The 24,870-nt window shown below is 41.1% G+C and overlaps 1 protein-coding gene across 1 annotated transcript; it reads left to right on the top strand.

Moving 5' to 3' along the window:
- Nucleotides 1-603: 603 nt before the first annotated feature.
- On the top strand, nucleotides 604-24,429 carry CRACD (capping protein inhibiting regulator of actin dynamics). The gene is made up of 9 exons (XM_072863284.1): nucleotides 604-723; nucleotides 10,300-10,464; nucleotides 13,011-13,079; nucleotides 14,384-14,566; nucleotides 16,261-17,063; nucleotides 17,376-19,798; nucleotides 21,258-21,448; nucleotides 22,546-22,711; nucleotides 24,269-24,429. The coding sequence occupies exons 1-9, from the start codon at nucleotides 604-606 to the stop codon at nucleotides 24,427-24,429; spliced, it is 4,281 nt and encodes a 1,426-aa protein (XP_072719385.1).
- Nucleotides 24,430-24,870: the final 441 nt, after the last annotated feature.

Below are 24,870 nucleotides of genomic sequence, written 5' to 3' on the forward strand. Positions count from 1 at the left end.
CCTATCAATTTGAGGGTTTGATGATAACATTTTATTGTCAGTGTGATCATACTCATGGTGATAGGAACAGCAAAGTAATCAGCTAAACGAGGTAGCTCTTCAAAAGTAGGTTACTAGAGTGTATTAGCTCTTTTTGTATTATAGTGCTACCTTTGCTTGGGACCTGCTGTCTTTCTTTGACTAAGAATGCCAGCAGGTCCCAAGCATTGGGACTAAGCACAAATGCAGGCTTTCTTAAAGATGCGGTGTGGTAATGTATGCATCGTCATCATCCACCCTGTATCCTAAAAGTAACATTTAGATTTGAGACTTCTAAGGAAAATCGATTGACCTTCTCAACATGCCTATTAAAAACACCCCACTCATGTCCTTCCAAGGACGTAAACTGTATGTGAAGGAATCGTGTACCTCCATTAAACTTTTGATAACAGAAAATGTTTGGATACCTCTCTTCTGAGAATGTTCAAAGCTTTTATGTAGAAGGCAAGGGGGAGGGAAAATCTATACAGCAGGGCACCTATGATATGAAGGGTCACTCTCATAAATTAATTGCTGTGCTTATTTACTTTTTAACTGTTTTTTCCCAGGTCCTCCCATTATTCTATGGGCAGTCGCGCTTTTTCCCATGACAGTATTTTTATACCTGATGGGAGAACAGAGAGTGAACAGGCCATCCAAGCAATGTCACAGGAGAACGTTTTAGGAAAAGTCAAAACTCTTCAGGTAAGAAATTGTAAGTGGGAAAAATATGTAGAATGAGATGGAAAATGGTCTCCAGAATGTGTTAAATGTGGATAAAGGTGAGTTGCAGTTTCTCAGCCATGTAAGTTGTCTGGCCAAAAGCCATGTAAATAGTTCAGATAATCTGCAGAAGATCTAGGTTTTGGTCTCGAAAGGTACGGCAGTGATGCTGCAAGCAAATCTGCAGAAATGTCTGCATCTTGTGGAACTCATTGGAATTGAACTCATGGTTTTGGCATATCCTGATCTATATGCCTGACACCTACAGATGTGGTACTGAGTGAAAAAATGAGGATGGTGTTGGTGGCAGGGAATGGCATGCAGAGTAAGACTTCTTTGCAAAGCTGATTTAATTATCCTTTTATTCATATTACATTTTTTTTCTCCTTTTTCTCCCTGTCCTTTCAATAGTTCTCATGAAAGGTGCATATGTTTATCTCTCCAAAGCAAACAGCACATAAGTAACAACATGAAAACCACATTTGGGTATTTGTTTCTAAAGAAAGAGCTTTACAGGACCTGCTTTCTCTTCTTTTCCAGAACTCTGTCCCATTAGTGCTCTAACTAATTTTTTTGCTTTACTTCTTGCACATCTGTAAGATTCCCAGCTCCATGCCTATCTAGGCCTTGAAAGAGCTGTCCTTCAGAAGCACATTTCAGTTTATTGCTCAGGATGCTGACATGTCCTGCCAAAATGTTGATAAATCATTAATGCTGTGTAGGTGCTGTTACCCTGTAGCTGCCTAGTAAAATACCCTTGATTTCTTTTATCTCCAAACTCTACCCACAGTCTGTCTTTTCTGGTGAGTGGGAGATCACGCAAGTAGACAGACCCGACATTCAGGATGAAATTGTTCTTTCTTCCTGCACGGTGCTGTCAGCAGACAGAGCACCTGGACGGCATTGGCTGTGCTGACTGTGGATGAACTTTGAAGTCAACACCACACTAGAACAGCTCCAATTTCTCTGTGCTGTTTTTTCAGCTTAAATTTCCCTGGGTCAGGTAGATTCAATGCATGCTACTTTCCAGGCTAGAAACCATTAGTTGGACCTGTCTTGCAGAATGCTTGAGTGTCCTTTGGATACAAAGCTCTCTGACTTCTGCAGGGAGCGGTGCCCTCCCTGTGTGTTAGATCTCTTGTGTTGGCTTCAGTACATTAGCTTTTCTGTGAATACCTTTTCTCTTTGTAGGAGTGGCTTCTCCCATTTCCAAACTCACCTTAAAATTTCCAATGAAAATTATTGCCTTCACTAAACTCAGAGACATGATAAAAATTACAGTTACTGCAGTTGTTAACAACCATCTTCACTAAGTAAATAGTAACTCAAGAAAATTAAAGCAATAATAATCACCCTTGAAAGTCACAAAATAAATAGCCAGTGATGTGCTCTTGCTCGTGTGAACTTTGTATGAGCCTTTTTTTGGTGTGGTTACTTGCATGTATTTTAAGGGGGAGTGTTGTTTCAGCTGCTTGATGTCAAAAGTATACTTACCTTTTATTTAAAATTGGAGGACAGTAGTTGATTTTTATCATTTTAATATAGCTGCAACCCAGCCTGTAACAACACCCTCGATTCAGCTTTTCCCACTCTACTGATGATGGTGATATCCAGAGCAACCCATTCAATCAGAAAGCAAGTGCATAATAGATTGTAAATGACACTTTTAACTATTTACATATTTACACAGAAGTTATATATTCATCTAAATGTCCATGGATTTTTTTCATAACCCCACGGAAAGGCTCCTTATAACAAGCCCAGGGGCCACCTCTTGTATCTGCAAAACCTGCTGCCCAGCACATAACTGTCCCCATTTCCCTAGCCATGATTCATGCAACTGTTCCCTGAGTTTTAGGACAAAATCATGCCAAAATCTCATTGCACATTTTTAGGTTGACCTTAATGTTGACTCCCAGGTCTGACCAGTTATTTGGACTATCGTTCCTGTCTGACGGTTTTATGCAGTCCATACCCCATCCTATCTTTCTGCTGTAGTATTCTAGAAGGAGACTGTGTTTGCTGCGTCATTTTGCAGTCACGGAAAACACTGATACTCGGTCTCCAGTTATCAGAAGCTTGTATCTACTTTGAAGTCCCTTTCTGCAAGCTCACTCCCACAGGGAATGTCTGTATTCCTTCAAGTGGTGGAACAAGAGGAGACAGTCATCTCTTCTGAAGAGCACTCCACTCCTTAAAACCAATTCTGACGGGCCAGCTCCCAGTGAAGTCATTGCTATGCCACCAGCATTACTGTGGTTTTGCCCAGGCTTGTGTGTCACGGTGGAAGCACAGCATTTCCAGTTTCCATTTGCCCGCCAAGATGCTCCTCAGTAAAGAAGTGTTGCCAGGATTCAGTGCCCTGTGCTGGCTCTGAACTCGCTGTATTCCAAACGGAGATCAAAAGCTCTGCAGATTTGAACCTGTTTCAGGATTTTTTGGGGAGTGGTACTGTGAACATTCCTGGAAAACTTAAATCTTTTTTGGAAGAGGCACCGTGCTTACAAGCCCAACTGATAGCATGGTGAAAAGGGTTTTGAAATCAGAACAGAAATGCAAGCCATTTAATACTGATGGTGCTGGATCTCATTCTGCTGACGACCAAAGTGTCTCCCCCTTCTCGCCTTGCATTTCTGCTGACTTTGGAGTGTTGATGAACCCACAAAAAAACGTTGTGTAATGGTGTGAAACTCTGTAGCAGTCTGGGCAGCTGGCCAGCGTATGCACTGGTTCAGCGTCTTATTGTAGGAATTCTCTCTTTCTGATTATGTGTGCAAGGTAAATTAGTTCGTTCTGGAATAGCTCTAATTTCTTTTTATTGATTTTCAGATTGGTAGCATTCATCTTATCAGGCTTTCTATAAATGGATTTGGTCATGTTCAAAGGTTTAGTGTGTGCTAGAAGTCAGGCTGAGAAAAGTCTGACTTCTTGTTAACCTCCAATAGCCTTTGTGTACCCTGAAGTTATTTTGTATTGGCTCAAGCCATCTGCTGTTGTAAAAGCAGTCTTTTCCTTGTCCTTTGGATCTGCTGAGATTTATCTTTACCTAGTTTTTAAGACCCAGCGAGACCCAGAAAGGGTTTTTAAGACCCAGAAAGCCAGCCTGAACCTGCTCCCACAAGGAGATGGTACCCAGGCACTGGTACTCTTAATGCTGAACTCATTTAGTTTCTTGGGTTTGGGTGCTTTACTTCACATACAGGACTGTGAATGAGACACAAGGAATGTTTAGAATCTAAATCTAGCAGCCTGTCAGAACAAACCTAAAAGAAACTCTGGGAGCTTGTTTTTACATCCTTCCCTTTCATAAGTTAGTGGGTTTTTTCCTTGCAGCAAAGTATGTTAGATCCACTTCCTCACATTTTGCAGCTGTGACTCTTCTTCCTACTGCTGATATTTGCCAGAAATGGTCAGCAAATGAACAGAAGAGGGTTTTTGTTTCAGACCCACAAAAACTGTAGCAAGTAAAATGGAAACTTGTTTTGAGCGTTAGTGTCTTGATGCGTCTAAGTCATGATCTCCCTTTTGCTGTGACAATCCCATGGTGTGGCACTGCCGCTGCTGCTGGAGGCAGGAGGACAGCTTGTTCTCCACCTCCTGCCTTCACTGAAAGTATCTCAGGTCATCTGGCATCCACGAGGCTGTGGCAGTCAGCTGCAAGAAATATTAAAGATAGGCCATGGCATATGGCTTATTGCATTTAGGAACTGCTGGGCTACATCTTTTTTGCTTCGTGCGGCCACCTGGTTTAAAACAAACAAACCCTCTGCTCTGTAAATTTGTAAAACACCCATTTATCACACAGATATTAATTATGATAAAACATGTCTTGGGAATCCAGACTTCTTGGTCAAATTCTGAAGGACCACTTTTTAAATTCCCATTTCCCTGGCTTTGTAACCATGAATGTCCCCAGTCATTTTCTTCCTGTCAGACCTAATGACTGTTCAGTTTTGGATCCCATTTCTTTTAGTCATTAACGTATCTTACCTAATGCTCAAGCCAGTCCTTCCCCTACTGTGCATTGCACATCTGTATTCTGTTCTACCCACCATTCCCATTGTTGTTTCTGTTTGATATTGCCCAGATCTCAACAAGGCTACAAAGTCATTTGCTAAACCTCAAAGCTATTCTCTTTTAACTTGATGATCTGCATTTTATTGAATTGGGAGTGAATTTTCACTGCATGATTGCCCAGCTTTGTATTTCTTACAATTCATTTCTTTGTTGCCAATATTTTCTAGTGCCACTGCAGCCTAATTGTTTTCTTCACATTTGACAATTGTTTTCACTTTATAAACTGAATTTATCATTTTTTCTTAATCATTCTAGCATTTCTGGGGCAGACCCCCTTTTTCCTATGATCATATTAAGTCCTGGAAATGAGCTTCCATTTTCCTTACTCACATCTGCTTTGCTTTTGGTACTCTGCAAGGAGAGACTCAGGTGACCAATGCCACAGATCCTGTAAGCATCTTCAGGCTTCTCCAGAAAGTCTTGCTCTTAACACGAGAGCATCTGTAAGTAAGTGGTCCATCGCCACTGTATACCGAAATCTTCATTTGCATCTGGATTTGCTGCAAATATGTATCTCTAGAGATCCATATACAGTTTGCTTCTTCACCATTCTTCTATTTGGGACTCTCCCAAAATCTTTCTTGAAGTGTAATGCCCCAAACCACATGCTGCTCCAGCAATGGAGAGTGGATTAGTTCCCTCCCTGCATCTTATATCCAAAACACCTGTGGTAATACTTCTTACTTTCCTCCTTTTCAGTAGGTTTACATGTTAATTTTACATCTAGTTTACTTTCTAAAGCCTCCAGCTATACCAATATAACTTCACACATGACGATTTCCAGTTTATTCTCTCTCTTTGATTAAAAAAAAAAAAAAAATTGCTTATGTGGGGTGTTTTGCTTGTTTAGATATGCTGCAGATTTTCCTGTTTGGATAAAGAAGTGGACTCACTTCCATAGAAAGAACAATTAGGTAAACTGTCTTTTCAGCCTAGAAAATAAATGATAAGAGAGAGATTATGATGGAGATGCATGAAATCATGAGTGGAATTGAGAAAATGAACAGAGAACAATTATTCAGTCTTTCACAGCATGAGAACACATGAGCATCAGTTGAAATTAGTAACACTTTCAAACCAAAACAAATATTTCATTATGCATAGTTGGACTGTAGAACTCATTGTCATACAGCACTGTTATTCGTGAAATATTTATAAAAGTTCAAAGAGCAATGAAACAAATCCATAAAAGAAAAGTTCCCAACTGGCTATTGACTCCAAAAGTCCTCAAATGCCACAAATCATTGGAATGTTTACAAGGAAAATCTCAGTACGGGCTCGCCCTGTTCTTACATATTCCCAAGGCATTTGATTTTTGGGTCACTGTGAGAGCCTGTATAGGACCAAGTGGAATTTCAACAGTATGGCTCTTCTTAGGACAAGTATTATTGATTAAGCCATTATTTCACTATTATATATAACTAGAAAACATAACTTCATTTATTTATACATCTGGACATTGCAAACAGGCATGAAAAATAGGTATTTGAGTTGAAGGCAAAATATGACCAGCATTTCTTGTAAGACTTGTTTGAATGGAATCAGCTGAAATAGTACACTCTGTTTTAACGATTTTTAACCGAACAGAGTAAGCAGCTCAGCGGATCCGGTTTTGGATTCACTCCAGGCACAGAGCCATAAGAATGATGTGGTTTCAGGGGGCTGAATCCAACATGCAGGCAAGCAGGCATGTACACAGAAGAGGAGCCAAACTGGAGTGAAAGAGGAGATGTACAGCCCGATCTGGGCTCCCTGCCGGTTAATATGGAAAGTTTGTTCTGTGGCATTTCCTATGCAAACACAAAGAGTGCTTTGAAAGTCTAAGCTTTTTAATTTGCTGTAGGTGCCAACCAATGCAGAGCAATTTAACTTGGGAGTTTTATTTCTGAAGTTATGAATGGTAAGTTAGTGTAAAGATGTCAGTTAAATAGTATCACATTTTAGCAAAGTATTTTGCATTAAATAAAAGTGGGCCTGTGTCATGGTCCAGTTACTGAGGAAGATTTTAAAAATTGGATGAGTGCAAACTTTTTTTTTTTCCTGAATTCCCAGTATTTCTTTGCCTTTCTTAGATGTGCAGCCCTGCCCCTCACCTCACGCTGAATGGCACCGCACCAATAGCCACCCGGGTTGGGTGTGAATAGGCAAACTCTCATGCACCTCTTGAATCTCATAGAAAAAAATTTTGGGATGAGGTAAACCTAGTGTGGAGCACAGCCTGATGATCCCGTTCTGAAGTTCCCCTGGGTGTGTGGTCCCTCTAGCCACTGTTTCATGGTATAACTGTCATATGTGGTAGCCACGCTGTTTTGGTGCTGAGAATGGTTTGTAAGTCCTGTGGAAATACCTGTCCACTGGCTGCAAACTGAGGGACTGGGAAATCCCATTGGAGTTGATAAAGCTGGAAGTGGAAGGTGCAGGCAGGAAACGTTCATCTCTTTCCTTCTGCTTCTAGCTGACAGCTGGATTTTGGAGCAGGACAGTGATTTCTGGCTGCTAAATTACAAGCCTTCTTCCACAAACCAAAAGAGAACAGGTTTATTTAACTGAGACCAATAAGCGTCTATGGAGAATTCCAAATGGGTATTTAAACACCCTGTGCATGACTGTGCAATGGCAGAAGAACAAAATGTCATGCCTGCAACTTCTAATGACCGGAGTTGCAAATAATCCTCCTTAGGCAACCGTCATCCACATGCTGTCAGCGCAGGGAATTCTCAAGTACAGAGGATTTATAGGTTTGTGTTCAGAAATGTATGTCTAACTGAAACTTTTGAGAAATTTAAAGCAGATGCTCCTTTTCAGGGAATATGGCCTCTTCTCAATGGCCTTGCAGCTTAAACTGGTGTATCTCTCCATCTCTGGGTTGGAGTCTGTGTGTTCTTCCAAGTAAAAGTTGTAGGTTTTTTCTTTTCTTTCAGGCATGATGCATTTTTAGGGTTTTATGATTGACCAGGTAGAGAATGTAGCTGTATGAATTTTTTTGAGAGAGGATAATTGCATTGTAGCTACAGTATAAGCACATCTTAAAAAAGAACAAGCAGCAGGTTTTACATTGCTCTTTGAAAGCAATAAGAATAAATTTGCTCAGTGGTAACAATAAGCTACTTGAGATTTTGACATTTGGTATTCAGCATCAGCTTTGGAGATTAGAATGCACCGAAATAAATTGGCCAATGGAAAATTATGAGTGCCGTTCCTTTAAGCTAAATTTGTTCAAAAAATGTCAGTAAATAAATAATACAGAAAAGAGCCTTCTGACCTGGAAGGAATGTGAGGGCTACTAGAGTTTCTTTTTGAATATTCACACTAATTTATGCAAGTCTGAGTAAATAAAGTTTTAAAACTTTGAGGTCATTTTAAAAAAGCCTGTGTACAGTCCATAAATATTGAGGATACTCTATTTCCTGGAAATATCAGGAAAATAACATTTTAAACTTTTATATACACAAATACACATTTTTATTGCAGAGCCCTCAGCATCCTTGATGACAATTAGAAAGGCCATAGTTCTGCCTGGGAGAACTATTTGTCTAGGAATATGGCTTTTGTCATATTTGTCAAGAAGAAAGGAGCAGCCTCAACTTAGAAAACACGTTATCAAATTAAGAAGCTGTTCTGAAGTAATTTTCCACTAGCATCAGAGTACCTGCAGGAACAGAGCAGAATCACAGCCTTCACACTGTCTAATACAGACCTGTTTGCTCTCTCCAGCTCCCATTTACGCAGTGGAAGCATATAAAATTTCAAGTCAGAGAATTGCACTGCTAACACGAAAGCCAGGGAGGACTTGATGAAACCCTTAGCTTTAGACTATGGGTGCACTGCCAGTAATCTAGGCGGGAATAAAACTCTGCCATTCAAAACTGCCCACTATGACAAAATGATGTAGTAGCTGAATTTCATTACTTTCTGCCAAAATCCAGATGGGCATAAATGATGTGTAACTCAATGAGGAGACTGAGAAAAACTATTCTAATTTAATAACTTGATTACAAGGAGTCTCTGCATGTGCTTTTTGTCTTAATAGTTCAATACAGAAATCTGGTAATGTTTTGGGGTAATATGAATAAAATTTATATAAGTCTAGTCCACTGGGTAGCGATGGCAGGCAAGACTGATCTGACCTGAATCCTTTTAGAGGTCCATCTGCTGCTACTAAAGCATATCTTCCCTTGCTAACTGCTCACCTAAGCTATGCTACTGATTCTGTGCTATAGGAAAAAAACAACATCTTTGTTTTACATGCTACCTACTCTAATCTTCTGCAGTTCTCAGCGGCAAACTCATGTCAGGGGTCCACCTGACATTCCCACTGAATAGAAGCTGCACAGCTGAACTGAGTATTGCTGAGCTGTAGATGTTCATAGTAACACAAGACAGAAATGGGAGATCTCCTTTGGAGAATTTTCTGTGCTTGAAAGAGAGTAAAGCAGGAAAATTACTCCATGGTTCCTTCCTTCCTAACTGAGAATGATTCTCTGAAATATCTCAGGAAGAAAATAAATGTTCCTTACTCCATTTGCTCCTTCTAGAGAATTTCTTCTAATTCTTTTGCAAAAAGTTCTCTTTCAAAGACTGTATGGTATGTGTCTCTGCAGTAGTCAGGGCTGTAATTTCTCTAATTCACCCTACCAGAGGACAGATATTATATGCTACTTATTTTACTCATCTTACGCTTGATATAATTCAAGAGTACTTTCTTGTAACCTGTGAGAGAAGATTACTTCAACAAGGAAAATAAACGGTGGGAAAGCTTTTTAATCCATTCATCTACTGCATGTCCCCTGCATAAACTTCTTTGTGCAAAAGCGGTGATGTGGCAGTGCCCGTGAGCGTGAGCAGACATGAGTCTGTGCAGTGTTCCTATGAGAGCAAGCATCTAAAAGAAGCTGGGTTTCCCCTGCTTTGAGAATTTGCCTCCTCTAAGGCAGGGTTATGCCAAGCCCTTAACATTTGAAACTTATGACTAAACCTTACAATAAGGATGTCTTTAAGAACTACAGATGCATGAGATGCAGGGTTTGGGGGCTGGAGAAGACAAAGGTTGCCTTTTGGGGCTGTTTTTGCTCCTCAGTGTATACTTGGCTCATGATCTTATTTCTTTGCAACAGTAAGGCTTCATAATTAGCTTGTATAAACAAAGTCTTTATCTAGGACATAGATTAAAAAAAGAGAAGGAATGTTTCAAAATTCACAGTAAGGTTTGAAAAGTTGGCAACACTGACGAGAACTTGCGTTGATCATCCAAAATCAGAAGTCATGCAGTAAATTCCTGACCTTGGTCACTTTGCAGGGAGAAAGAAGAGGGGGTGGCCACTGTGTTGCAGCAATGTGAGCCTCAAGTTGATCTTTTTGTCCAGAGTCAGAAGTTGCTCTGAGTGTTTCTGTGCAGCTTTCACGTGGAGAAGGGGTGCATGCTAGCCTTGGCTTGTTTTGCTCATAATATAAATACCTTTTTTTTCTTTTCTTGTTTTTCAGCAACAGTTGGCCAAGAATATAAAATTTGGGCAGCCTCCACAAATGACAGTTTCTGTGAGGACAATGGGGGAGACAAACGCTAGCATAGAAGAGGATGTGTTGCTCAGTAGCCCCATGGAGATTGAGACTCAGCAGGACACAGTGATCTCAGACAGTGGTAATAAAGTAAGCACTTTAAATCGACGTATTCATGGCATTATAGCAGTATTAAAACACTAAAGTTCACTGGGGTGTAGCAGATGTCTCCAGGGAGGCATAGCTGAGCTCAGCGGGCTGTTCTATGTGGGTGGGATCTTTCAGCTTGTGCTTCTTGGACTGGTGAGAAGTGTGTGCTCTTGGCATCCTGAGCTGGGTCCCACAGAATTACCGGTTTGAACGTCTGCTCTGAACTTCCAGCAATGCAGACATCACTCGCAGTGTAGCTAGAAGACAGGAAATTTTTCCGAGACAGAAAATGTCTTGATATATGGACTTCCCAGCATGGAAAGTTGTGCACAGCATCAAATGGCAAAAGGAAAATCATTCCAAAATGAGAGAGGTCTGAGCCTAAACCTGTAAAATCCTGGGTCTTGGGGCAAATATCCATATTTCTCGTGGACAGGAACTGAAGGCAAAGAAGAGGGAGAAACATTTTGAGAATGCCCCCTAAATCCAAACGTCCAGTATAGTTAAAATAATTATTCAAAGTATCCATGAAGATTTTGATACCGGGAACTGTAGGCATTCAGGTGTCCAGAATGGGCTTGGTCATGCAGTGAAGAAACAGGACGAGTGATGGAAGATCTCTGGAAATCCTCTAAGGCGAGACTGGTTCTGTGTGTTGCTGTAATGGCTGAAGGGAGCGCGGGGATAGAGGGACATCCTCCCCTGCCTGGAGGAGGCTGACTTTGTGCCTGGGAACTCTTGGGGAAGGCACAGAGCAACCCACCATGGGCATGCAGCCTGTAAGATCCTGGAGGGACACCGGGGCATGGGCCTCAGCTCGTGTTCACTAGCGCAGGTGCTGGCTGTGCGAAAGGCAAAGGCAGGAAGCGTCCTCTGCAGCTCATGCATGTATTCAGCCAAACACACAGAACGGAGATTTATGGCTGAGGTGGCCCAAATTCTTCATCAGTCTCAAGGGGCAACGTAGCTCCTCTGTGACCACTTCCTTCGTGGCTGTGGTCAGATCTGTCAGGGAGCCAGGCATTCGGGTAGGACCTGCACACTCACGCCTCTCCCTCTGCAGTCTGCAGTCTGCAAGGATAAAAATGCAGTCAAAGTAAGGTATATTTCTTGTGCTTCATAAATACTCCCTTTTGAAGCAATCAGGTAAGGTGGATTGAGAGCATCCTGCGCGGTCAAAAAGTGCAGCGGGATTGTGGACATGTTTTGGCTATGTGCCCTGGTACTAGGCGAGACTCTGTGTTTGATACCAACACAGAGCTCTCTGCAGATAGCCTTCTTGCTGGGTCCTGCAGGAGACCCAAATGCCACCTAGTGACCTCCAGCTCGAAGGAGAAAATAATTCCAGCACTAAAAAACCATGAGAGTATCTTTGTGTAATAAGGAGGGAGAGATCAAATCCTTACAACCTGTTCTTTTAAATATTATGTTTTGAAAACAAAATTAATGCCCCTTTGCATAGTTCTTTTTCCAAATACTGAAGGAGCAAACATCCCTACTCAGAGGAGATTGCAGACACCAACAGACCAACGCTACATGCATAGGGTCAGCCAGAGCACCCAGTACTTTCCTTTTCTCTTACTGTGCCCTACTCATTACCTGCTTTATCAGAGATTTCTGGTGCACGGCAGTTTGCCTGGTTTCTGCTCCTGTCTCTGCTGTTGGCCTTGTAACTCCTCTGGATGTTTATCTGCATAGGTCCTGGGGGTACGGGATAGCTTCTGTCAGGAGTTGGTGGCCAGGACCACATAGCACTGCTCTACTTCAAACAGCTTTCCTGTGTTGCTTTGTCACTTTTTATTTTCCCGACTGAGTACCTTCGATCGATGGCAAGAGTTCTGCGTTTCATTTAACTTCTATTTGTAAGGCTGATATTTTAGTCTTTATACTAACAATCATGTGCCCCTGCTGTAATGGGATCCCAGCATTCATTAGGTTATGAAGTAATACTGTGATATAATGATTAAAAACAATGTTTCTGGGTGTGATGAATGCTGCTTCAACCCCTGTGCCTTAAAAATCCCCTCCTGTGAGATGGCTAGGAGAGGGACGGTAGCGAAGGAGTCCTGGTGACTGATAGGCTCCGGTTCCTCTGGGGCAGCCAGTTTGCTTTGTAAGAAGAGGGGTCGTCAAGAATCTGGAGTTGAAACTCTTTGCAGCAGAGGTAGTGCCTGATCAGGTTCCTATTTTTGTTCCTTAGATCTAGGCCAGGAGGAAATGAAGTTATTAAGAGCTGATTGAAATCCTACAAAGCTGTGCTCTTTCTTTTGATTTGGAACCTGGTTATCTTGCTAAGGAAGCGTGAGTGTTTTGCCTTTTGTAGTGTCTGGTAGCAGCAACTGTTTCTGTATAGACAGCAGTGATTCAAGGAGCAGCAAAGAAACTCATAGCATTTAGGAACAAGAATTGTTTATTCATCAATCCTGCAGTGACAGGGAACAGGGTAAAAATCCCACTCTAACATGCATGATTTCACTAGTCCTTTGAACCATATTTATTAGATGCTTTGCATTTTAATATCTAGCTGTGGTAATCTTGTTTTCTAGTCCACTGACACCCCAGATTTGTTGAGAACAATGAATTTGCCCGGAACAGGACATGAAGTGGAAGAAAAGGTAACAAAACTTTTACACTCGCTTTGCACCAAGTTAATTTCTAATTTTAGTTATTAGTGGCCTGGCAGTCAGTTTTTGCTTTAATACACATTTCATTGTTCCATGATCATCCAAGACTTTGTGAATGTTGTGCAGTTTGGGGGCTAGTAACTAAGTAATAACTAAGATTGAGAAATCTGTAAGAGTTGATTGCAGGAAAAGCAGAACTCAGTCACTGCCAGTCTTGCAGCATTCCTGCATTTGATGTATTAATCATTGAGCTGTAATTTTCATAAGTATTTCTACTACTTTGTTATGCCTACATGTAATTCAATAAGGGTATGCAAAATGTTGCATCAGCTTTTAAGTAATTGGTTCCCTAATTAGCATATGTTTAACTTTGGGAGATTACAGAGCTGTCTTGAAAACAATGTATGTGATGTTCTTTCCCTACATAAGATGTTTTCTCCCTTCTTTTTTTTCTGTCTTCGTTTTCCGCTTGGATTGTGACAAATACCAGTCTCAGGATGATAGCTCAGTGACTTATGGGAGAGACTGATTACAGGCTCACTCTTACACGTCTAGACATACAGTGCCACTGTATTTATTCATGAGAGGAGTCTCACAAAATCACTTTGTATTTGCACTTTCTGAACCCAAATATTTGAAGGGCAAGAGAAAAAAGCACCAATAAAAGCCAGTATTGTCTTATTTTATTTTTTGCTGTTCTTTGGTGCTAGCTTGGACAACTCCACGTGACTGTGGAGGGAAGGTTTTCAGCAGGCACTGTGCCAGTCTGAGATCCAATACCGCAGTCATCTCCCATGCAGATAGTACAGCTCTGTAGCTGTTCTATTATAATGCTTAGATAAGTCAATCTGACTTGCTCTTGCCTAAAGTGTATAATCTAAATTATTTAAAGATGTAGATATTTTTTCCACAGTAAGCAAACTTTAAAATGTCCCAGTGTTTGATGTTGCTTAAAACTCTGCCCTTCCCATTCCCAACAACTTCTGAGTGGAGCTAAATTGTGAAAACATTTCAGTTAGAATGGTCTAAGCAATTTTTAAGTGAAAAGTATAAAAACATGTAGTACTGGAATTAGGAAAAAATTAGCTGTAAATACAGCTGTAACTTTCATGTCCAAAGTTCATGATTTGTATAATGCAAAAACAGAGTTTGAAATCTTTTCTAATAACTCCTTTTAATTCAAACCTGCAAAGGCTTGTGTGTGTGTGTGTGTGTGTGTGTGTGTATTATTTATTTATTTATTTAAATAGAACAAATAGCTTAATAATAGCTTCTTGTGTTTGTGATACAAACAGGTCACTCCAGTCAAATCATCTCGGCCAAAAAGACAATTTTCCTGTTCTGGCACAATTGAAACAATCAATTTGGATGCAGTTCCCCAGGCTCTTGCTCGTCTAGACAACAGTGCAGCTAAACACAAGCTGTCAGTGAAGCCAAAAAAGCAGAGGGTGTCAAGAAAGCACAAGAGATTAACAAAGGTATTGAATCACTGGTCAAATAGTGAGGAGGGGGGTTGCTTTTGAAGCCTGGTACAAAATAACTGTAACTGAGTGCACCAGGAGTAGCTATAGACAGAGGACTGTCTTAAGATGTGACGAACACTGTTAGAGATAACTATTGAAAGCTTCTTTGACAGATCTTGTGTCTTCAGGGCAAAACAAAATGCATGCTGCTTTCATTTTGTCTTGAAATCAAGATAGAGACCTAAAGGTGAAACTGGAGAGAAGATGCAAAGAAGTTTTAATATGGCCAGTTGAGACAAATACTACTTACACCTGAGGTACTTCCACTAGGATTTTACACTGGGAGAGCTTTCTGATTCTAGTTTTTCTAGTAAAAAAATTAGATCATAAAGGTCTGAAGGATATCTGCCACTGTTAATGCTGCTCTGGTATAGGCAATCAGATAGTGCAAAATTTGGTTGGGAAAAAAAATAGATTCTCTAAAACTGGCATGGGTTCTGACAGTGATAATACCACTGTCTTATAAGAAAGAATAGGACTTAAGTAACGCAGCTCTTGCTACAGCTAGAGTGAATTATCAAATCCTCACTTTGTACACTTACTGCATGGCTATTTTGTTTTTTATCCTGACATCTTACCAGTGCTTGTAAATGGCACAAGACTATTCAACTAATACAGGGTTCAGGAGAGGCCACTGTCCTTTCTTCCGCACCGTTGCTCTTGCATTTATCACTCTTGCAATGAAGAAATTAAATTTAAACCTCTTGTTTATACAGAATGTTTAGCTGGAGCCAAATGATGGCTCAACGAATAATAGCTAGACAGGGCATTAGCTGAGCTGTTTTCCTCAAGGGAAGTGCTGGGAAGCACTCTTCAGGTGCAGCTCATCTTCAGACCATGTCGCTACAGAGACAAGCAGTAAGCTGTGAAGAAGATCGGCATTCAGTTTATTGCAGGTATTGCACCCACATGCCAGGGCTGTGGGGCAAGCACGGAGAACCAGCAGTCAGTACGTGCCTCAGTACAGTACAGTATTGCTGGGGAGCTCTAGGTTCTCTGTCCGTGCATGGTGCCACGGTTCCTGCAATAGAACTAGAGTCTCAGCACAGCTAATGGAGGAAGATATCCTGGCTCAGCATTTGTGAAAAGCAAACCGATTGTGTTTCCCCGAGCAGTGTTCTTTACTGGCTAGCGTTGCAGAGCTCTTTTCTCTCGTTGCAGAGCTCAGCAGGCAACAGCTTCTGTCTCTTCAAGTAACAGCTAGATTTGCCATGAAAGAACTGGCAAAATGATACTCTTAAGAAGGTGCTAATTATTTCATGCTTAAAGGATGGAGTTCTAACTAGTAGAACAGGCATATGAAACTTGTGCTCTATTCCTTGGGCTTCTGTAAATTCGAAATGGCAAGTCTCAATCTGGATTAGCTCATGTACACCAAATGGTGATTCAATATTTAGCATTATACTGTTATCACTGTTGGGATGTTTTCTTTCTTTTAAAGGCTATCATCCGAATAGGTGAGAGGCATGGGATATATGATGATGTGATGCATAAATTGGGGTGGGTGTGTTGGTGTGTTGGCTCTGGATCTAAATCATTGTTTAAAAAAAAAAAAAGGTTGTTTTGCATTTGCAACTGATTGTTCACTGTAAAGAATAATGAGCCAATAGGCAATATTCAGTAACTCCAAACTTGTCTCCCAATTTTAGGGATCACAAAGTTTAACAATAACAGAATTTGAGCCAGAGGACCTAGAAACGCAGCTGTATGGGGACAGATACCCAGGTTATAATGGACACATCATAGCAGACAAGCTAATCCAGAACAGAGATGAGCAGAAACAGCTTCAACTGGCAGAGGAGAAAAGAATTGAAGATCACTGGGGGATCTTTGAGGCTGAAAGGATAAGGCAGATTGTAGAAATAGAAGAACAAAGAGAAATGGAAGAACAAAGGTGCCAAGAACTTGAGCAGATACGAAAAGAGCAGGAGAGAAGGCGTTGTGAAGAAGAGAGGAGGCAGTATCTCCTTGAAGGACAGACATCTTTGAAAATAGAAGAGCAAACATGCCATAAAGAGGAGAGAACACTGCTGGAGGCTGAAAAGAGGCAAGAGCTGGATAAGCAGAGGCACAAGGAATTGGCGGAGCAACAGGGACAAGAGCTGGAGGAGCAGAAACACCAGGAACAGGAGGAGCAACAGGGACGAGAGCTGGAGAAGCAGAAGCTCCAGGGACAGGGGGAGCAATATAGACGAGAGCTGGAGAAGCAGAAGCTCCAGGAACAGGAGGAGCAATATAGACGAGAGCTGGAGAAGCAGAAGCTCCAGGAACAGGAGGAGCAATATAGACGAGAGCTGGAGAAGCAGAAGCTCCAGGGACAGGGGGAGCAATATAGACAAGAGCTGGAGAAGCAGAAGCTCCAGGAACAGGAGGAGCAATATAGACGAGAGCTGGAGAAGCAGAAGCTCCAGGAACAGGAGGAGCAATATAGACGAGAGCTGGAGAAGCAGAAGCTCCAGGAACAGGAGGAGCAATATAGACGAGAGCTGGAGAAGCAGAAGCTCCAGGAACAGGAGGAGCAATATAGACGAGAGCTGGAGAAGCAGAAGCTCCAGGGACAGGGGGAGCAATATAGACAAGAGCTGGAGAAGCAGAAGCTCCAGGAACAGGAGGAGCAATATAGACGAGAGCTGGAGAAGCAGAAGCTCCAGGAACAGGAGGAGCAATATAGACGAGAGCTGGAGAAGCAGAAGCTCCAGGAACAGGAGGAGCAATATAGACGAGAGCTGGAGGAGCAGAAGCGCCAGGAACAGGAAGAGCAGAGATGTCAGGAGTTGGAGGAGCAGAAGAGGCAAGAGCTAGAGGAGCAGAAGCATCAGGAATGGGAAGAGCAGAGGCGCAAGGAGCTGGAGGAGAAACAGAGACGAGAGCTGGAGGAACAGAAGAAGCTAGAGCTGGAAGAATTAAGGCAACACGAGATTGAAAAACAGCGTCAAGAGGAAGAAGAAAGAAATTGGCTGGAGGAACAAAAAGAACTCAAGGAACAAAAAAAGGAAAAACAGAGGCAAGAGCTAGAAGAGAAAGAGCTTCAAGAAGCTGAAAAAAAACTGAAGCAGGAGAAAGAAGCTGAGAGCCTCAAACAACAGAAGAAACAGGAGGAACAAAGGCAGCATTTGAAGGAGAAAGGAGGAAAGACAGAGAAGGAACAACCCCAGCAAGTAATGGATAAGAAAAAGAAACAGGAAGAGCAGAGAAAACACAAGCTCACAAAACAAATGCACATGGAAAGTGCAGAGGGTGTGCAACAAGATGAACTGAAACAGCCAAAGGAACAAAACGAACAAGAATGGAACAAGCTGGAAGAGCAGAAGGTAGACACAGAAGGACAAAATCTTCAGCAAAACCAACAAGAAAAATCCTTGGAACAGCAACAGGACAAGGATCAGTTGTGTTCTGGAGGGGCTGATAGGCATCCGGTAGAGGAGAAGCTCCAAGAAGGATCAAGATGCCAAAAACTCAAAGAACCAGAAAAAGGGAATAAAACAGCAGAAGAAGTCCTAGCCCAGAAACTGAAGAGAGAAGTCGAGGCTCAGGAACAAAAGCGAATAGGGGAAGAACTTAGGTGGCAAGAGGTAGATGAAAGACAAACTGCATCCAGACCCTTCACATTTCAAGTGTCTTCTGGAGATAAACAGATCATATTTCAGAAAGTAAACCTGAGTCCAGTCATGCCCGTCAAAGGAGCAGGACTGTCTTCTCCATCCATTAAAGACTGCAGGCCACCCGCTTCCAGCAAGGGCTCTCATACACTCCCGTCATCTGTGTGTGTACCCCATACAGCTATTCTGGTTACTGGAGCACAGCTGTGCGGCACAGCAGTTAACCTGAACCAGATAAAGGACACAGCTTGTAAATCGTTACTTGGCTTAACGGAAGAGAGAAAAAATGTGGATATTCCTTCACCAGAGAAGGCCCAGAAAAAAACCCAGGAGCCCAAACCCAGCAGCAGTAAAATGAAATATGCACAAGAGACATTGAACAACCAGGCCGTACTAGCTGAGTGGGCTTCTATCCGCTCCAGGATCCTAAAGAATGCAGAAAACAGCAAATACAATGAGAGAGACCGAGTAAGTGTCTGCAGACACAGTGATGACTGGACACCCCGAGGACGGGGTGTTCCCCATGGTAACTTGAGGAAAACCCTCTCTGCAAATGCAAAGTTCTCGATAACACCAGCATGGCAGAAATTTTCAGAAGCTTCAAAACACTGTTCAGATGCTGAGAATGTAAGTGCGGCAAAAGGCAATGAAACAGTGGCTGTGGGAAGAATCACTGGCTCATCTGCTGATTTGAAGGAGGATGTGGCTTCCACTTTTAAGGATAACTTAGCTGAAAAGGCTAAGGAGAAAATGGAAACCCATAGTGAAATGACAGACAACACAGAAGGCTGTAAATTTGCAAAAGATCTTCCATCTTTCCTTGTTCCAAGCTTTCCTCATTCTCCGGGTAAAGAATTACCCCAGGCAGAACTTTCCAGTGCTCTGGAAAATCAGCAGAACAGCACAAAAAAAGCAGATAAACCAGCACCAAACGGAGAAGAAAATATTTCTCCTTTCGGGATAAAGTTACGAAGGACAAACTACTCTTTACGTTTCCATTATGATCAACAGGCAGAGCAAAGGAAAAAGAAAAGATACAGTGCAGGAGATAGTTTTGATGGTGTGCCTGACCCACTAGTTACAACAGAAGGTGAGAAAGAATCCTCTGGTTTTGCTCCACGAGAAAGTACCTCCCCTGGCATGGGGAGAGCGAACGTCCCCGGTACTTTAAAAGACTCAAAAGACTCTTCAGTTACTGTGGTGGAGATTTCACAACCAGCAGGCACACCAGTAGTCCTACCAGCCACTGGCCAGAGTGCTTTACCCCCTCATGAGAAACCAGCATGCAAGTCACTGGTCCCTCAGAAACCTGCTTTAGCTCCAAAGCCCACCAGCCAGACACCACCATCATCTCCTCTCTCTAAAATGAACAGATCAAACCTAGCTGATACACTAGGGCAGAGGCTGGTTAAAGCTGAATCGGACGGTGGCTGGAGAAAAGAAGAGAGAGCAAATGCAGTGCACCCCATACCATCCAATGAGTACAAAAATGAAGAGGAAGAAATCAGAGAAAAGAAGTCATTTTTCCCATCTATAAGTATTCCATGGAGAGAAAAAAATGACAAAAAGCCTGAGCCATTGAAGAAAGGTATGTATTTTTCAAAAGTCATTTAGCTATTGTCTGCATTTCCAAAATAAGATACTGGAGGTCCAGAGGAAGACATTTGGTCTTAATCTAGAATTTTTACCTGGCATGTTATTTGTGGAGTACCACTACTTTGCTTAGGGTTGTCTGAATGAATGGGACTTCCCATCCCCACAATTTAATTCAGAAACACACAAACTCAGTGTGAACAGTGCGACCTGCTTAAGAAAGTTAATTTCAAGGAGGTAACTGAAGTGTGTGTGTGTTTTCCTTGGTAGAGATGCTACCTAGTTAGTCAGAGGATGGACTTGGTGTTCCATGTGTAATGGTGTTATCAGAGCAGAGGGAGTAATTTTTATAATTTACATTATATTGTTTCAATTTTTTAGGGGAATATTATCTAGCTTAAAAAATATTAAGATCTAGGTCCCCTTATAGTGCCTATCCTGGGCAAATTCTCTATCTACCCCAATATAGCTGGGCACAGGAGTCTGCATTTCAGAGGCACTCTTCAGTAGTAGAAACAATTACAGTGGCCATAGTGGCTCTTCAGAGGAAGGTTGAACGCCCCTGTGTCCTGAAATACTACTCTGTACAAGAGGAAAAATTACCCTTTTGTAAGGACACTCAAAAGAGCAAGGTAGGAATTCAGCATTTAATTGGGAAATCCCAATTTTTTTCCATTCTTGAACTTTGCAAGCATCAAGATACTTCTAAAACCACATCTCGGTGGAACCGATGCTTATTTTTTACAGTTTTTTACACTTTTTCCTTTCACTTCCATTTTTAAATAAGGATTTATGGAAACCAGTTGGAGGCACAGCTGCTGGCCTGGGAGAGCAGGGCCCAGGCCAGCTGAGGGTTTCTGTGCTCACCGAGCTCTGCAGGAGCACCTCTGTACCCCAGTGCTGCTCCCTGCCCCTCACAGCTCTATAAGGGGTGCTAGCCCGTTTCATGCAAGGTACAGAAAGTCAAATGCTCAAGTGACGATTTAAAAGAAAACCCAACATTTTTTAAGAGGGGCAGCATTTATAGGAGTACATAATTTCAGTGCCCTTTATTTGGCTGAAGTTTGGACTTCTTCCCTGAAATATGGCTGGAAAATGAGGGAACTGCAGTAGGTAGTGGCTCGATCCCTTTTATCAGAGGTGTAAACAATCAATGTATATGTATCACTTTCACTTAAATATGTAGTAAATTAGGCTATAGGTCTAAGAGTCTGTGGTAGGCTTTCTCATGAAAAAGGATAAATTTGGAGAGGTGCATGAGCGTGCTGAATTAGGTCTTATTCTTGAGGCATAAAAACTGTTTCAGGATTTGACATGCAGTCCACAAAGGTCTGTGAACGGCATGGCATTCAATGGGCTTACCTCCAGGTTTCACAAGGTAGAGAAGTTGTACTAGTTTGCTTGAGGCAAGAGATGTGCATTACTTAACCAATTCTTTTCATGTTTTCTTTCAGAAAAGCCAGTCCTCCAGAGCAGGCACTCTTTAGATGGCTCTAAATTGATGGAAAAAGTTGAAACTTCACAACCACTTTGGATTACATTAGCGCTGCAAAAGCAGAAGGGATTTCGTGAGCAGCAAGCTACAAGGGAAGAGAGGAGACAAGCCAGAGAGGCGAAGCAAGCAGAGAAGCTGGCTAAAGAAAATGTAAACAATCTTTAGAAACCTGCCCATTAGAAATACTGATACCATAATTGTAACTGTTAGCTAGTTTTATTATGTGAAAGGGTTTGTTTTTTTTTTATGTTTGGTTTGTAAGATTTCATAAAAGCTAAAATGACAGTGAGTAAAAAGTAGTCTGAAAGTCTGGAGCTCCCTTTTGCAAAACCGAGACCTCCAAGAGAAAATAATGTGCAATAGTGTGACAATTTTAGTGTAAACTGATGCCTGAGTATCAGGTGGTAGTTAATGGCAATCATAAGCATGACCACTGCGCAGGTGATAGAACAGAAAAATTGTATGCAACATGGTTCTTTCAAAGCTTAAGTAAATAAGACGTTAAGCCTTAATGCTTGGGGAATAAGAGCTGGAATACTCATTTATAGGTGAATATAGGTGAGTATTAGTAAGTTTGAATTTATTTTTATCGTAACATATTATTTGGATAAAATGTAGATGAATGAAAGAAATGAACCATCATGTGAAAGATCCAAATGCCTAAAGCGGGCACTGAATTCAAGTATCACTTCTTTCCTGTTCTCTAAATAGCTATTTACTCTCAATGGTTTTCTATTAGTAAGAAAAACACTTCTACTTACAGTACAGAAGTGATGCTACACAAGCAGTGATGCTGTATATAGATACCACAGATGGTAAAAAGGGAGATTTTGTGGATAACTAAGTATATTTTGATGCTGTTATGAGACCCAAATTTCTGATGGACACGTACATAATTACACACATAGATAACTGGTGGAATAAAACAGCAGTGGGTGTGACATTGCCCACAGATGCACACTGTGTTTCAGTGCTGTATGTAACAAGTAGGGCTGGCTCAAACTGTTCAATATTTTGACTGAAATGACAACATGACAAATTTAACTTTGTGGGTTGTTTGGTTTTTTTTTTTACAGTCTTTAATAACTGTTAGTTTTAGAAGTATCAGAGTGTTTTGAGTCTTTGCCGAAAAGGGAGGTTAAGGAAATGACAGGTGATGAATGAAAGTGTCAAGTGTGACATCTCTTACTTGTAGCCACTACATGACACATTGTTTCTCATTTAGCAGTTTTCCTTCTCTGTTCTAGGCTGCTGTAATTAATCAATCAGATAATAAAAGCAGCAGCAGCAAAACAAGCACACTGCAGAAATCTACACCTCAAGAAGGGGAGAAGAAAATTGAGACCGCTGTGTCACGACTAGAAAGAAGGGAGCAGCTAAAAAAGTCGAACACCCTTCCAACTTCTGTGACAGGTACAGTGAGAGATTCAGATTTACTCTAGGAATAATGCACTTCAGAAATGGTATTGCATGTTTATGAGAAGGTGAATGAACTATTTTTTTCCCCCCTCATATATTACCCCTAGAATTACAAATGCATTTGCTTTCAGCCCGGAACAACACAACTTGTTCCAGCCTCATGGGCTGGTCATTATGCTGGAAGTACACCATTTTAACAGGTTTTTACCAGGTCCTCCAGGTTATCAAGGCTGCACTACTGCATTTCCTCAGAATTGCCCTAGTTCAAGTTACAAAAAATGTCTGATTTGGGTTTCCCACAATTAGGAGAGCATTTAAGGCAGAAGACTAGGCTAGAACATGTTTAAAATAAAAGTTTGCTGAGTCCTCCTCTAAGGACATTAAAAAAACACCCAAAACTTGAAGAAGTTGGTATATTTCAGACTTGCACTTGAGTCTTGTACAACAGGAACTGATAAGAGGGTGTAACCTTTAAAATAGCATAAATTACCATAACCTTTAAAATAATTAGTTTTCAAAGTGTCTGTCTACAGAAATAGCTGCTACTACTGTTCATTTACTTATAGCTAAAAATCCATGATTAAAGATGCACTAAAAAGAAAAATAAATTATTTTTGCCATCCATGCAATTTTAAAGATTTTTAAAACATTCAAAACCTGAAAATGAAATGCAACTAAAAGCAATTTGGACTGAATATGAACATTTAAAAAAAATCTTTTTGGCTCATAAAAAATAAAAACATGTAAGGGGGGATTAGTATTTTGTAATTAAGATTTTTAGAGTTACTCCATCGGTTTCAGATAGGACTCCTTTCTATCCAGGCTGCCTTCAAGGGCATTCACTGTCTCAGAATTAAACAGTCTACCCACCTGACTTCTACAACACACTTCCACAGTTCTGCTCTGTAAAGTTGCTTGTTAGAAATCAGTTGCTTATTCAACACATTTTCGTGCTGAGACAGCTGTTATTTTAAAGAAAACATGACAAACAGCTATTGGAGAAAGCTGGTTCATTTCTTCTTCAGGATAGTCTCATGGGAGTGGTTAACTGAGGCAGAAAACTATAGGACCGCTTTCTTCTCTGCTTATTTAAGAACTCTAATCTGAAGAGACAATCTAAATCCTACTGAATACAGTTGGGTTACACATGTTCAGCAGCAGCATTACCAAAGAGAGAAAAAAAAATCCAGCTTTATTTCCCATTGGTTTGCTACATTACAGATGTAATTAAAATAGTTTATGTAAAGAAGACGACTGGCATATTGGAAATGTTTCCTCTGGATCTCACAGAGACTGAAAATTTTGTCCCTGTTTTTGTGAGTTACATTACTTGGAGTCACCTCTGAAAAAGGAAACTCAGCTCCTCCTAACTTGATTATTTTGCAAATACAATAAAAAGTAAGATTTAACTAAAAGGGTTGGAAATAAATATGAAGTGTTACGTCAGAACATCTTCACAGAAAAGAAGCGAAATCTCTAGAATCCTGCAACAAAGTACAGGGTTCCACTAATTGTTTTTTTCTCTTCCCCTCCCCACCCCATCAAAAACAGTGGAAATTTCAGATTCTGTTCCATCAACACCACTAGCAAAGGAGGTGGCCAAGAGATTCTCTACGCCTGATGCTAACCCTGTGTCAACAGAACCAGCCTGGCTTGCGTTAGCCAAGAGGAAAGCAAAAGCCTGGAGTGACTGTCCACAGATCATAAAGTAAACTGTAAAATTACATCTCTGTTGCTGACTATTAATTGCTTTCTTTTTATTTATTCAGCTTTTTACACATCACAAAACTGAAAATGCATGTACTGAAGGACTCGAAACTGAACTGATTACCATTTTGCTCTAGCTAACTGTAAAGTCTACTAAAGTCATATATTCCATTGCTTTGATAAATAGCTAAATGAGGTCACAGCAAAAAGTTCAGAGGCAGACTCTTGCAAACATTTAAGAATGCTCAGATACTGGATGTAAATTTTAGCGAGATTCGAGCCCATAAAAAGGGCCAGAACTTCAGTTCAGAAGCTCCTTAAATTCTGTGAGTATTTGGTTCTGGAATTTTAGATCTCTACACTTAAGTGGAGATCTCAGAAACTTTTTTCAACACTCCATTGTTGAAAATTAAGGCAAGATGCATGTTCCCTTCTCTTATTCCTAA

Source organism: Ciconia boyciana, chromosome 5, assembly GCF_034638445.1.
Source record: "Ciconia boyciana chromosome 5, ASM3463844v1, whole genome shotgun sequence".
NCBI classification, from domain to species: domain Eukaryota; kingdom Metazoa; phylum Chordata; class Aves; order Ciconiiformes; family Ciconiidae; genus Ciconia; species Ciconia boyciana.